The sequence below is a fragment of the Pelophylax lessonae genome, assembly GCF_965119305.1.
Source record: "Pelophylax lessonae genome assembly, chromosome: 4".
Classification (NCBI taxonomy): Eukaryota; Metazoa; Chordata; class Amphibia; order Anura; family Ranidae; genus Pelophylax; species Pelophylax lessonae.
The window spans coordinates 579,075,444-579,090,956 of NC_138771.1; the positions used below are offsets into that span (position 1 = coordinate 579,075,444).

The window sequence follows — 15,513 nt, forward strand, 5'->3', positions numbered from 1 at the left end:
GGGAGGGGGGGACTTCCTCTCCCGCTCCTTGTAATGACAGCCAAGTGGCTTCTCAGCCGCATCAGTTGTCATTACAAGTCAGCCGACCATCGGCTATGGACACCGGGGTGATGCCTCTTGCTGCAGGCATCACTCCGGTACAAGCACTTTCCCAAAATATCGGTAAATCCAAAGGCCGATTCCGATATATCGGGGAAAGTGCATATCGGCCCTCAATATATCGGCTTTGCCGATAATCGGTCGATCTCTAATACTGATTGTCAGTCTTTACCAACGTCAAGCAATTGGTATGGTTCTTCAGCATTTTATCACCATGTAAACTAGAACTTGGTGGTCACACGGCTTTGTAAAGGGACAGCTGCCAGTGCCTTTCTTTCTCTTTGCACTCACTGTGAACAGAGAAGCAAGGATTTTACTCTGTACAATGTTTTAAAGGGTTAGTTCACCTTTACCAAAACAAAATGCCTTTATAGACAAGGGGTGTCTGTAGATAAAACATACAATGCAGCTCTGACTAAAGTTGAATAATGTTCTTGCTGTAGGTTTAGGCCATTCATTTACCACACCTCATGAAGCCTGACTGGAATACTTCAAGGATGTTGCTAAGAGAGGCCTGCCTCTTACTGTTCACAATCACAGGACTGAGCTCTATCTCTGATTTAAACCCCCTCTCTTCCTTGATGTAGTATCTCTGAGTTCAGCATTTGAGAGCTCACTCCTGTGATGGAGGTGAGCAGTAACGAACAGGCCTCTCGTAGCAACATCCTTGCAATGTCCTGGAAGTATTCCAGTCAGGCTTAATAAATGGCCTACATCTACAACAAGGGCATTATTCAACTTTTGTCAAAACTGCATAATTTGTATCTAGAGATGCCACATATCTGCATAGGCATTTTTTTTATATTAAATAAACCCTTTTATTATTATTATTATAGGCTGAAAATAGTTTTAAAAAAAAAGAAAATGTACAACATACTGCCTCTTTAAATAAATAAATAAATAAATATATATATATATATATGGTGTGCAGCAATCCTGTACTTTTTATTTTTATATATATATATATATATATATATATATATATATATATATATATATATATATATATACACACACACACACACACACACACACACACACACACACACACACACACACACACACACACACACACACACACACATACATACATACATACTATATTGTCAAAAGTATTGGGATGCTTGCCTTTACACACACAGGAACTTTAATGACATCCCAGTCTTAGTCCGCAGGGTTCAATATTGAGTTGGCCCACCCTTTGCAGCTATAACAGCTTCAACTTTTCTGGAATGGCTGTCCACAAGGTTTAGGAGTGTGTTTATGGAAATGTTTGACCATTCTTCCAGAGGTGCATTTGTGAGGTCAGGCACTGATGTTGAAAGAGAAGACCTGGCTCGCAGTCTCCACTCTAATTCATCCCAAAGGTGTTCTATTTAATCACACAGTAAATAATTGATCTTTGTGGCCTTGAACTTAAAGGAGAAGTAAAGCCAAAGCTTGTTTGGCTGTGCTTCTTCTGTGGTTCTCAGGAGTGCAGTTTGTTCTGCACTCCTGTGACCCATTTTCTGCAGACGACGGGGGTCGGCTGACGTCACAGAGCTGATCTTGGCTCTGGCAGCATCGCTACAATGAAGTCGGGATTTGCCCACATGCCTGGACCGGCACCCGACTCAGCCTCTCAGGGAGCTGCTGAGAGATTGAGCTGGCTGCTTCTACCCCCCCCCCCCCCCCCACACACACACACACACGCAGTGCTCCAGTGAGCGCCGGGGATGGGGGGGTGGGTCGGTGACTGAGAGCAGCTCCCTGCTCAGGGAGCTCCTGGAAACCGAGAAATTGGCGGTGTTAGATCACTCGGTTCTCATAGGGGCGCCGACGGGACAGATACCACATTCGGACCGATGCTGAATCCACCTAGGTATGATTCTAAAAAAAAAAAAAACATACTTCTTTATTACATTTTTTCACCTGACATCTATTCTGTCTGTCACCACTATATGCAGAGATTAAGAACAGAGAATAGACTTCTGAAGCAACGTATTGAAACTCTAGAAAAGGTAAGATTTGTGGTGTTTTTTATATTTAGCTGTACCCTTTTTGCTCATCACGTGGTCTATGGTACTGCCATCTTGCTCCTGTCCCCTTTTTCCCTCCACACATCACATTTAAAGATGGCTGCTTAACCCTATTTGTTGCAATTTGAACTTTAATTTATCAAGCTATCAATAGCATTTTTTCTTAAATATTTGTGTATTGTATTAGAGAACAATATTCTCGTTGCCTACTCTCCCACATATTTATGGTTTTCACTCAGACCATAAAACAGCTGGTGCAAGCAAATATTGCAGTTTATATATTTAAATATAAAAGCTTACTTTAAGACCCTTTACATGATATAGATAGATTCCACCTGTCGATGTGTAAACCACAAAATGAGGTCCCTTTCTTGCCTATGAGGGGAATGTAGGAAAGGATAACTTTGTATGAAGTTGGGTCACATTTTAAAATCCAGCAAAGGACCTCAATTAAAGCAGCCATTTTTAAATCCTTTAAGGGTGATATTTCAATAATTTAATGTAGTAGCTTTTTTAGAAAGACCTGTCTAATTCAGTCCTGCTTCTTGTAGTGCGGTGGTGGTTACCTTTTTCTTTCTCTCTCTCTCTTTCTCTCTTTTTCTCTCCCCTCTGCTCTTTCTCTCTCTGGTTCTTTCTTGCTTTACTTCTTTCCTTCCCGTCTCCTCGTCCTTGTGGACTGTCTCATAGGAGAGCGCTGCATTAGCGGACAGGCTCATCCAGGTACAGTGTTCTATCTTCTTGCCTTTTAGGGGTTTAGGATCATCCCCCTATAATTTCCTTCTTTTCCCGGTGTATTTTTTCCTGTCATAACAGTAGAAAATTGGGAGCTGGGTGGCAATTCTTCCTTTAGAGCAATAACCCCACCAATTGTTAAGAGGATATAGGAAAGAAAATCTAGACATCTCAAATGTAGGCAATACTACCAATATTTACACATTTCAGACCTAGTAGGTTATGGAAAAGTGGTCAGCATAACAGCTTGGGTACCAGGGGCTAAACAGATGTCTCCCAAACATGGGCAGTGTGCGGAGTGACCATAAGGACCTATTCACACTGGTCTGCAGCCAAATCGCAGAGCAGCTGAAGCGATTCAGCGCTCTGGCTGCCCTGCGTTGCCAGCTGGCTTGGGGGAAGTAAAAAAAAAAAACAGGGACTGTGTGCTGCGCTAAATCGTGCACAACACCGTCCCCTTTTTTTTTTTTTTTACGTAAACTATGTTAAGTGTACAAAATGTACACTTCATACACTGCAATGTCGGGTGGCGCAGTGCAATTTAGGCCAGTGCTTGGTGCTCTGTGATAAAATGCAGCAGGTCTGCATTTGATCACAGCGTGCTGCAGCGCAACACTGGGCTGCATTGCAGTGTGAATGGGACACACAGGAAACATTTGTTTCCTGTGTGTCCCTCTGGTGACATGTTTTACAATGCAGTAAAATGTCTGTCACTTCATATAGTGTGGATTGTCCCCAAATCTTAAGGATAGTCAGACCAGGAGGTATGGTCAAATCTCCCTTAGACAGGATGGATACCAACATGTTTAATAGATTATAAGCTTATCTTAGCCAAAAGTAGTAAAGAATGGGAAGACCAATTTAGCATCAGCTTACAGTATCTCACAAAAGGAACTACACCCCTCACATTTTTGTAAATATTTTATTATATCTTTTCATGTGACAACACTGAAGAATTGACACTTTGCTACAATGTAAAGTAGTGAGTGTACAACTTGTATAACAGTGTAAATGTGCTGTCCCCTCAAAATAACTCAACACACAGCCATTAATGTCTAAACGGCTGGCAACAAAAGTGAGTATCCCCCTAAGTTAAAATGTCCTCCCCGGTGTCATGTGACTCGTTAGTGTTACAAGGTCTCAGGTGTGAATGGTGAGCAGGGGTGTTAAATTTGGTGGTATCGCTCTCACTCTCTCATACTGGTCACTGGAAGTTCAACATGGCACCTCATGGCAAAAAACTCTCTGAGGATCTGGGAAAAAAAAATCTTGCTATACATAAACATGAAAGAGAAAGCTTATGCACTCACCGAAACCTATAATAAGCTGACCCAAGGGCTGAATGAGGACAAATAAATATAGTAAGAGATGGCAATGCAGCTACTTAACCTACATAAATGTACACAATGGATAAACAGAAGGTATTCCACAATAACTTCTAAATGAACCAGTAGCGCAAACTTAGCAAAAAGTAAGTGCCATAAACATATATGTATAAAGATACAACTAGTAAGACTACACAAAGTCAAACACTGCACAGATGTCACAATAGCATCAGGAAATAATCATATTGATATTAATCAGTCCATGATCCTTCAATATTTCTCCTGGGATAATTTGATATACAGGTGTAGTTCTCAAAAGGGTCACCACCACCACCGTGCTCCAAGGGGGGAGGAGAAATGCCCACTCAATAAATGCTGTGGCCCAAGACACTTTCGTGTTTGAGCACTAAAGCCTGTAGGGTTAGTCAATGATCCGTGTCATCCACACCGGGCATCACACCAACTCAGACCGTAAAGGCATCATAAGCTGGATCTGCAGACAGCAGCTAATTTGTTCACCTGAGATGGAATGAGTGATCACAAAAATCTGGACTGGTCATGTCTTCAAAGGATTGCATTGGACAAATCACCTCTAAACGCAACACATGAGTGTATAATCACTTGTCTTAATGGATCACATTCCCAACACACGCATCTCACACTGCCATATGTCATATGTCACATATGGCAGTGTGAGATGCGTGTGTTGGGAATGTGATCCATTAAGACAAGTGATTATACACTCATGTGTTGCGATTAGAGGTGATTTGTCCAATGCAATCCTTTGAAGACATGACCAGTCCAGATTTTTGTGATCACTCATTCCATCTCAGGTGAACAAATTAGCTGCTGTCTGCAGATCCAGCTTATGATGCCTTTACGGTCTGAGTTGGTGTGATGCCCGGTGTGAATGACACGGATCATTGACTAACCCTACAGGCTTTATTGCTCAAACACGAAAGTGTCTTGGGCCACAGCATTTGGTGAGTGGGCATTTCTCCTCCCCCCTTGGAGCAAGGTGGTGGTGGTGACCCTTTTGAGAACTACACCTGTATATCAAATTATCCCAGGAGAAATATTGAAGGATCATGGACTGATTAATATCAATATGATTTTTTCCTGATGCTATTGTGACATCTGTGCAGTGTTTGACTTTGTGTAGTCTTACTAGTTGTATCTTTATACATATATGTTTATGGCACTTATTTTTGCTAAGTATACATAAAGATGGCCTAGGTTATAAGAAGATTGCCAAGACCCTGAAACTTAGCTGCAGCACGGTGGCCAAGACCATACAGCGGTTTAACAGGACGGGTTCCACTCCGAACAGGCCTCTCCATGGTCGACCAAAGAAGTTATGTGCACATGCTCAACGTCATATCCAGAAGTTGTCTTTGAGAAATAGACGTATGAGTGCTGCCAGCATTGCTGCAGAAGTTGAAGGGGTGGGGGGTCAGCCTCTGTCAGTGCTCAGACCATACGCCACACACTGCATCAAATTGGTCTGTATGGCTGTCATCCCAGAAGGAAGCCTCTTCAAAAGATGATGCACAAGAAAGCACACAAACAGTTTGCTGAAGACAAGCAGACTAAGGGCATGGATTACTGGAACCATGTCCTGTGATCTGATGAGACCGAGATAAACCTATTTGTTTCCAATGGTGTCAGGTTTGTGTGGCGGCAACCAGGTGAGGAGTACAAAGACAAGTGTGTCTTGCCTACAGTCAAGCATGGTGGTTGGAGTGTCATGGTCTGGGGCTGCATGAGTGCTGTCAGCACTGGGGAGCTACAGTTCATTGAGGGTACCATGAATGCCAACGTGTACTGTGACATACTGAATCAGAGCATGAGCCCCTTCCTTCAGAGACTTGGCCACAAGGCAGTATTCAAACATTACAACCCCATACACACCTCCAAGACGACCACTGCCTTGCTAAAGAAGCTGAGGGTCAAGGTGATGGACTGGCCAAGCATGTCTCCAGACCTAAATCCTATTAGCATTTGTGGGGAATCCTCAAACGGAAGGTGGAGGAGCGAAAGGTCTCTAACATTCACCAGCACCGTGATGTCGTCATGGAGAAGTGAAGGAAGACTCCAGTCGCAACCTGTGAAGCTCTGGTGAACTCCATGCCCAAGAGGGTTAAGGCAGTTCTGGAAAATAATGGTGGCCACACAAAATATTGACACTTTGGACCCAATTTGGACATTTTCACTTAGGGGTGTACTCACTTTTGTTGCCAGCAGTTTAGACATTATTGGCTGTGTGTTAAGTTATTTGGAGGGGACAGCAAATTTACACTGTTATACAAGCTGTTCATTCACTACTTTATATTGTAGCAGAGTGTCATTTCTTGAGTGTTGTCACATGAAAACATATAATAAAATATTTACAAAAATGTGAGGGGTGTACTCACTTTTGTGAGATACTGTATATGCAGGGGTAAAGTAAAAATGAATCCTTCATTGCTAAGGCTTTCAGAACATGCCACAGACATAACGTTTGCCTCGCTTTTTGTTAGGCATTGGCTAGATCAGAAGTGTATCTCATGTTTACAACCAGGTTCATGGATATAGCCGTTCTGGATATTGCTAGAGCAGATTCAGATAGTAGGCAAATAAACTCCAGGAATTATACTAGGAAAATGAGTGGGACACTAGTAACCTGTAAAAAGTCCACCATCCTAAAGCCTTGAACACATGGGCTTTATTGCATATATGCATGTAGGAAATATTTGTACAATGCACTCAAATGAAGCATTTCTTGCATTGCATATCAGACCATCAGTTTCCCACAAACAGATCTTTGGTAGGGATGCCTTTTCAAAAAGGGGTAGTTGGTGATCTGCAAAAAAATGATAAACTTAGGAAAAATTGTTGCAGAATAAGGCGAGTCAAATCCTAATGTACTGTATCAGGACTATAAAAAAAAAAAATTTACTTGGTTTTACTGGCTACCTCCATCAGGGTCAGGTGACACGGGCGCAGGAGGCAGAGGAGAACTACGCCATAAAGCGAGAGCTGGCTGTAGTAAAGCAGCAATATTACACAGCAACTGAAAATCTACAGAGTGCCCAGAACCAAATCCGCCAGCTACAGGATAAACAGGTGAGACACACATCGGAGGCAAGACTTTGTAACTAGACTCCCAAGTAAGTGGGTGAACTGTCATTTTATATAAAGAAGCGTTTTTTTGTGTAAAATCAACAAATAACACAGCACATAATATATATTGTTTTTATAAAACCTACAAATCAGTGAAAAATACATTGATTATGCTTCTTACATCATAAACTGTATACCCGCAACCTACACATAGTACACCCTGTACATCATAACCGGTATAATTACAACATACACCTAGTTCACCCTGTACACCATAACCTGTATACCCAAACCTACACATAGTGCACCCTGTACATCATACCTGTTAAAATTGTCAACATACACATAGTGCACCTTGTACATTATAACCTGTATAACTACAAAATAAACAAAGTACATCCTGTACAACAAAAATTTGTATAACAATACCCTACACATAGTGCACCCTGTACATCAAACAATGTATAACAACATCATACACAAAGTACAGCCTGCATGCTATAACCTCTATAACTACAACATGTACAATTTATGATTTACAGGGTGAACTATGTATATGTTGTAGTTATACAGGTCATAATGTACAGGGTACACTATGTGTAGGTTGTAGTTAAACACGCTATGGTGTGCAGGATGTACTTTGTTTATTTTTATAGTTACACAGGTTAAGATGTAGAAGGTGTACAATTTGTGGGTTGTGGGTATAAAGTTTATGATGTACAGGGTGTACCAAGTGTAGGTTAAAGTTATACAAGTTATGATGTACAGGGTGAACTATGTGTAACTACAACCTACACTTGGTACGCCCTGTACATCATAAACTCTGTACCCACAACCCACACATAGTACACCTTCTACATCTTAACCTGTGTAACTACAAAATAAATAAAGTTCATCCTGTACACCATAGCCTGTATAACTACAACCTACAGGTTGTGTACCCTGTACATTATGACCTGTATAACTACAACATTTACAGGTTATAACGTGCAGGGTGTACTTTGTGTAACCACAACCTACACATAGTACATCCTACACACCATACCTTGTATAACTACAACCTACACAAACTACACCCATATATTATGACCTGTATAATTACAACATACACGAAGTACACCCTGCATGTTATAACCTGTATGCCCACAACCTACACCCAGTACACATTTTACACAATAACTTGTATATCTACACCTTGTACATCATAAGCTGTATAATTACAACCTACACACAGTGCACCTTCAACCTCATAACCTGTAGAAGTACAGCATGCACCATGTACATCATAATCTGTATAATACCCTACACATAATACACCCTGTACATGCTATAACCTGTATAACCACAACCTACACATAGTACACCTTGTACGTCATAACCTGTACAATTACAACCTACACATACTGTACACCATAACCTGTATACTTACAACATACACATAGTACATCATACCCTGTATAACTACAGCCTACCTGTATTACACAATATAAATCATAACGTAGTACATAAGTACAGCATACACTATATACTTCAAAACCTGTATGATTACAGCATGCACACAGTGCACCCTGTACATCATAACCTCTTTACCCACAACCTACACACACATAGTACACCCTGTACATCATAACCTGTATAACTTCAACCTACACATAGTACAAAACAATACCAGAGAAATTCCCTGCTCAACTTGCCGACCAGCCTGCAACCAACCAAATTATCCTGTCTTCCAGTATGTGTTAAAAACAGGGGTTTACTCTGCACACATTTGCGAATACATGTGTAAGCTACAGAGCCCCGTCAAGACACCCCAGTATTTTTTGTAGCCCTACCTCTAAATTTTGAGAGCCTCCACAATGGAAGCACATGCATTATAATTGATAGGTAGAGGGCAGGTTAGCCGGAGGGGGCCCACCCCTCCTTAACCACTTCTGGACCGGAAGATTTTCCCCCTTAATGACTAGGCCATTTTTTGTGATTTGGCACTGCTTTACTTTAATTGATAATTGCGCGGTCCTTTTTTCTCACAAATAGAGCTTTCTTTTGGTGGTATTTGATCACCTGCAATTTTTATTTTTGCACTATAAACAAAAAAAAAAAAAAAGAGAGACCATTCTGATAAAACAAACAAACTATATTTTATCATAATCTGTATAATTACAGCCTACACATAGCACACCCTGTACATCATAACCTGTATAATAACCACAACATACACAAAATACACCATGCATCTAATAACCTGTATAACTATATCCTACACATAGTACACCCTGTACATGATAACCCTTATAATTACAATATAGTGCACCCTGTACATAATGATTTGTAGAAATATATAATATATATATATACATACAAGCACTGAACTTATTCTCTCTGGAGAAGAGACGATTGAGGGGGGATATGATATCGATGTACAAATACTGTACTGGCGACCCTAGCATAAGGAACAAACTATTCAGAGAAAGGGAATACAATAAGACACGTGGCCACTCACTAAAACTAGAGGAAAGGCGGTTTAACCTTAAAGTACGTAGGGGGTTCTTTATTGTCAGAGCAGTAAGGATGTGGAATTCTCTTCCGCAAACAGTCGTATCAGCAGGGAGCATCGATAGTTTCAAAAAACTATTAGATGGGCACCTTAAAGACCAAACATACAGGGGTATACAATTTACGGTTAGCAGCAAACACACACACATCACAGGTTGAACTGGATGGACTGATGTCTTTTTTTCAACCTCACTAACTATGTAACTATTGTTTATAATGTGCAGGGTGTACTTTGTGTAACTGCAACCTACACATAGTACACCATGTTCATCATAACATGTAGTATTATTATTATTTATGTAGCACCAACAGTTTGCGAGGTGCTTTAGAACATGAGAGAACACAGTACAGTTACAATACAATTCAATACAGGAGGAATCCAAGGGCCCTGCTTGTTAGAGCTTACAATCTAGAAGGGAGCGTCAAGAAATTCAAAGGTAGTAACTGTTGGGGGTGATCTGATGGAGAAAAGAAAAGTACTGTTATTAGGTAGGGGCAGAATAGGCTTCTTTAAATAGTAGGGTTTTCAGGGATCGTCTAAAAGCAAATGGAGTAGAATATAGTCAGACAGATTGGGGTAGGGCATTCCATAGGATGGGAGAAGCTCAGGAAAAGTCCTGGAAAAAAGCGTGGGAGGAGGTGACGAGGGAGCTAGAGAGCAGGACGTCTTGGGAGGAACAAAGAAAATGAGAAATTGTTATTTTGAGACTAAGTTAGTGATGTTGCTGGGGGCCGAGTTGTGGATGGGTTTGTAGGTTGTTGTTAGTATTTTGAATTTAATTTGTTGGGTGAGTGGAAGCCAGTGGAGGGATTGGCAGAGAGGGGTGGAGGACACTGAGTTGTTGGTAAGGTGGATGAGCCTAGAAGGAGCATATATGATGGACTGAAGGGGGAATAGCCTATGTAAAGTTAATCCTGTAAGGGAGTTGCAGTAATCGAGGCGAGAGATGACCAGGAAGTGAATTTGGCGCTTTGTAGTGTCATTGGTTAGGAAGGGGTGTATTCTGGAGATGTTGCAGAGGTTGAGGCGGTAAGATTCGGGTAGTGATTCGATGTGGGGTTTAAAGGATAGTTCAGAGTCCAGGATTACACCTAGAATCTTAACATGCAGGGACGGGCTGATGATAGTGCTATCGATCTTGACAGAAAAATCAGGGTAAGAGGCACATGTGGGAGGAAAAATTATGAGCTTGGTTATGGATAGATTAAGTTTGAGGAAGTGGTGTGACATCCAGGCTGACATGTCTGTTAGTAAAGTAGTGATACCTGAGGAGACTGAAGGATGGAGCTGAGGGCTGGGTGTCGTCTGCATAGAAATGGTTTTGGAAGCCATGGGAGGCTATTACCTGACCCGGGAGGAGGTGTAGATGGAGAATAAGAGAGGTCCAAGAACAGAACCTTGGGGAACCCTTACTGAGAAGAGAAGAGGAGAGGAGGAAATAGAATTGTAAATAACGCTAAAGGTGCGGTTTGATATTAGGATGACAATCAGCGAAGAGCACAGTCACTGAGACCAAAGGAGTACATATATTTTTGTGAGGAGGGGGTGGTTCACCATATCAAAGGCAGCAGAGAGGTCCAGAGGTGGGAGTACAGAATAAGGTCTATTGGATTTAGCCATTAGTAGATAGTTTGAGTTTTTTTTTAAAAGCAGTTTCAGTGGAGTGTTGAGGGTGGAATCCAGACCTAAAGGTTATTCTCTCGATGTGGTCGCTTGTTGGTTGTAGACCAGCCATTTACGGAGTTTGTATAAAAAGGGGAGCAAGGAGGTGGGGCCCAGGTTGTTAAGACTGCTGGGGTCTAGTGAGGGCTTTTTAAGTATGGGGTTGACTTGTGCATGTTTTAGAGAGTTGGGGGAAGATGCCAGAAGAGAAGGAGAGATTGAAGATGGGAGTTAGAGAGTGTAGGATAGAGCCAGAGGGTGACCGTAGCATTTGTGAGGGAACAAGGTCCAGGGGGCAGGGGGTTAGGTGGTCGTTAGAAAAAGTTTAGCAACCTCGTCTATAATGGTGGGGTTGAATGAGGGAAGTATTGATTGTACCTGTGGACATGGAGTGTTAAGTGGAGAAGGTATCTGTACAGTGGAAATCTCCTTATGAATTGTATCAATCTTATGTTTGAAGTGATTGGCGATCTCCTGGGAGTTGACAGGGACAGGATAAGTTGCTAATGAGAATGATAAAGTAGGTCTGCTTGACAGTGAGGAGGCAGGAACTGTACTTTTGGAGGGCAGATTTATATTGGTTGAAATCTTTGAGTCTTACGCCACAGGCGGTCAAGAGAGCTGCTATATTTTTTCAGACTTCTGATGTCATATGTTTGCCAAGGTTGTAGGGTTTGGACCTGATTCTGTGTGTAGTAAGGGGGGCCAGTGTGTCCAGGGAGGATGACAGTGAAGTGTCGTAGACCGAAGTGGCTAGGTTGGGGCAGGACAGGGGTGAGATTTTGTCATAGAGGTGATCAGTAGAGGAGTAGAGAAGAGGATTGAGGTGGGGAAGGTTTTTATACAGGTAATTGTTAGACGGTTGGAGGTTGAGGAGACGGAGAGAGTAAAACTGATAAAGTAGTGGTCAGAGAGGGAAATGTTTGTTGTAGAGGTTGCACAAAGTGCATAGGTGGGAGAAGGTCAAGGGTATTGCTGTCAGAGTGATTAGAAGTCTGTATCCATTGCTTCAGGTCAAAGGAGGATGTTAGATTGAGAAGTAAGTAGCAGGAGTGTTAGTGTTAACAGGGATGTTGAAGTCACCGAGAATGATGGTGGAGATTTCAGAAGTAGGGTAGCCAGGCAGAGAAGTCAAGAAAGGCTGATACCGGTTCAGGGGGGCCGTAGATCACAGAGGTCCTTAGAGAAACTGGAGAGAAAAGATGAATGCAATGTGCCTCAAATGAAGAGGGTGACAGAAAGAGGTGGGTGAAGTACCTGAAAGGTGCTATGTGGGGCTAGAAGTATTCCCACTCCCCCTCCCTTCCATCCACTGGGTGATTCCAGAGCGGGCAGCAGGAGAAGCAGTGTCGGATTCATGAAGCCAGGTTTCAGTAATGGCGAGAAAATTAAATGGGTTGGCGATAAAGAGGTTGTGGAGAGAAGTGAGTTTGTTACAGACGGAGCAGGCATTCCAAAGGGAGCAAGAGAATGGGATTCTGGTCTTGGGAAGAAGAGGAATGGAAACTAAATTGTGTGGATTGCGACTGCTGCCAGAGGGTGCAGGCCAGGTGATGGGTGCACCCTGTACATCATAATGAATAAAAGTACTGCATACATCATAACCTGTATAATTACAACATACACATAATGCACCCAGTATACCCACAACCTCCACATAGTACACCTAGTACATCATAATCTGTATAACTAAAACCTACATAAAGTACACCCTGTACATCATGACCTAATTTAGCTACAAAATATATGGGTTATAATGTGCAGGGTGTACTTTCTGTAACTACAACCTACACATTGTGCACCATGTACAACCTAACTTGTATGATTACAACATTCACACAGTGCACCCTGTACATCATAATCTGTATAACTACAACCTACACATAGTGCACCCTGTACATTTTGACCTGTATAACTACAACATATACAGGTTATAACGTGCAGGGTGTAATTTGTGTAGGTACAGCCTACACGTATGTACAACATAAACTGTATAATTACAAAATAAACAAAGTACATCCTATACACCCCAACTTGTATAACTACTATACACAAAGTACATCATGTACAATACATCATAATCTGTATAATTACAACCTACACATAGTATACCCTGTACATTATAATCTGTGTACTTATCTACACATGGTGAACCCTCAGCATCATAACCTATAGAAGTACAGCATAGATCACGTACATTGTAACCTGTATAATTACAACCTACACATAGTACTTCCTGTATATCATAGCCTGTATAATTACAGCCTACACAAAGTGCACACTTTACATCATGACCTGTGTAACTAGAACCTACACAAAGCACAGTCTGTACATAATGATCTGTATAATTACCACATATACAGGTTTTAACGTGCAGGGTGTACTTTGTGTAACTACAACCAGCAGAACACCATTTACATCATAACCTGTATAATTACAAGGTAACCATAATGCACCATGTACAACATAACCTGTATAGCTACAACTTACACATAGTACACCCTGTACACCATACCATGAATAATGACAAAATAACAAAACACCCTGAATAGTATAACCTGAATAACTACAACCTACACATAGTACACCATGTACATCATAATCTGTGTAATTACAACATGCACATAGTGTACCCTCAACATCATAACCTGTATACCCACAACCTACACATAGTACACCCTGTACACTATAATCTTTATAATAACCTACACATAGTACACTCTGTACACTATAATCTTTATAATAACCTACACATAGTACACCCTGTACACTATAATCTTTATAATAACCTACACATAGTACACCCTGTATACTATAATCTTTATAATAACCTACACATAGTACACCCTGTACACTATAATCTTTATAATAACCTACACATAGTACACCCTGTACACTATAATCTTTATAATAACCTACACATAGTACACCCTGTACACTATAATCTTTATAATAACCTACACATAGTACACTCTGTACACTATAATCTTTATAATAACCTACACATAGTACACCCTTTACACTATAATCTTTATAATAACCTACACATAGTACACTCTGTACACTATAATCTTTATAATAACCTACACATAGCACACCCTGTACACTATAATCTTTATAATAACCTACACATAGTACACCCTTTACACTATAATCTTTATAGTAACCTACACATAGTACACCCTGTACACTATAATCTTTATAATAACCTACACATAGCACACCCTGTACACTATAATCTTTATAATAACCTACACATAGCACACCCTGTACACTATAATCTTTATAATAACCTACACATAGTACACCCTTTACACTATAATCTTTATAATAACCTACACATAGTGCACCCTGTACACTATAATCTTTATAATAACCTACACATAGCACACTCTGTACACTATAATCTTTATAATAACCTACACATAGCACACCCTGTACACTATAATCTTTATAATAACCTACACATAGTACACTCTGTACACTATAATCTTTATAATAACCTACACATAGTACACCCTGTACACTATAATCTTTATAATAACCTACACATAGTACACTCTGTACACTATAATCTTTATAATAACCTACACATAGTACACCCTTTACACTATAATCTTTATAATAACCTACACATAGTACACTCTGTACACTATAATCTTTATAATAACCTACACATAGCACACCCTGTACACTATAATCTTTATAATAACCTACACATAGTACACCCTTTACACTATAATCTTTATAATAACCTACACATAGTACACCCTGTACACTATAATCTTTATAATAACCTACACATAGCACACTCTGTACACTATAATCTTTATAATAACCTACACATAGCACACCCTGTACACTATAATCTTTATAATAACCTACACATAGTACACCCTTTACACTATAATCTTTATAATAACCTACACATAGTGCACCCTGTACACTATAATCTTTATAATAACCTACACATAGCACACCCTGTACACTATAATCTTTATAATAACCTACACATAGCACA

At 40.6% G+C, this 15,513-nt stretch overlaps 1 protein-coding gene across 1 annotated transcript in view; it reads left to right on the plus strand.

Moving 5' to 3' along the window:
- EVI5L (ecotropic viral integration site 5 like) overlaps positions 1–15,513 on the plus strand; it is a 147,270-nt gene that overhangs the window by 82,593 nt on the left and 49,164 nt on the right. Inside the window, exons 11-13 of the mRNA XM_082253297.1 lie at positions 2,046–2,099; positions 2,805–2,837; positions 7,139–7,279. Coding sequence (XP_082109423.1) covers positions 2,046–2,099; positions 2,805–2,837; positions 7,139–7,279 — 228 coding nt within the window. The remainder of the gene's footprint in view (positions 1–2,045; positions 2,100–2,804; positions 2,838–7,138; positions 7,280–15,513) is intronic.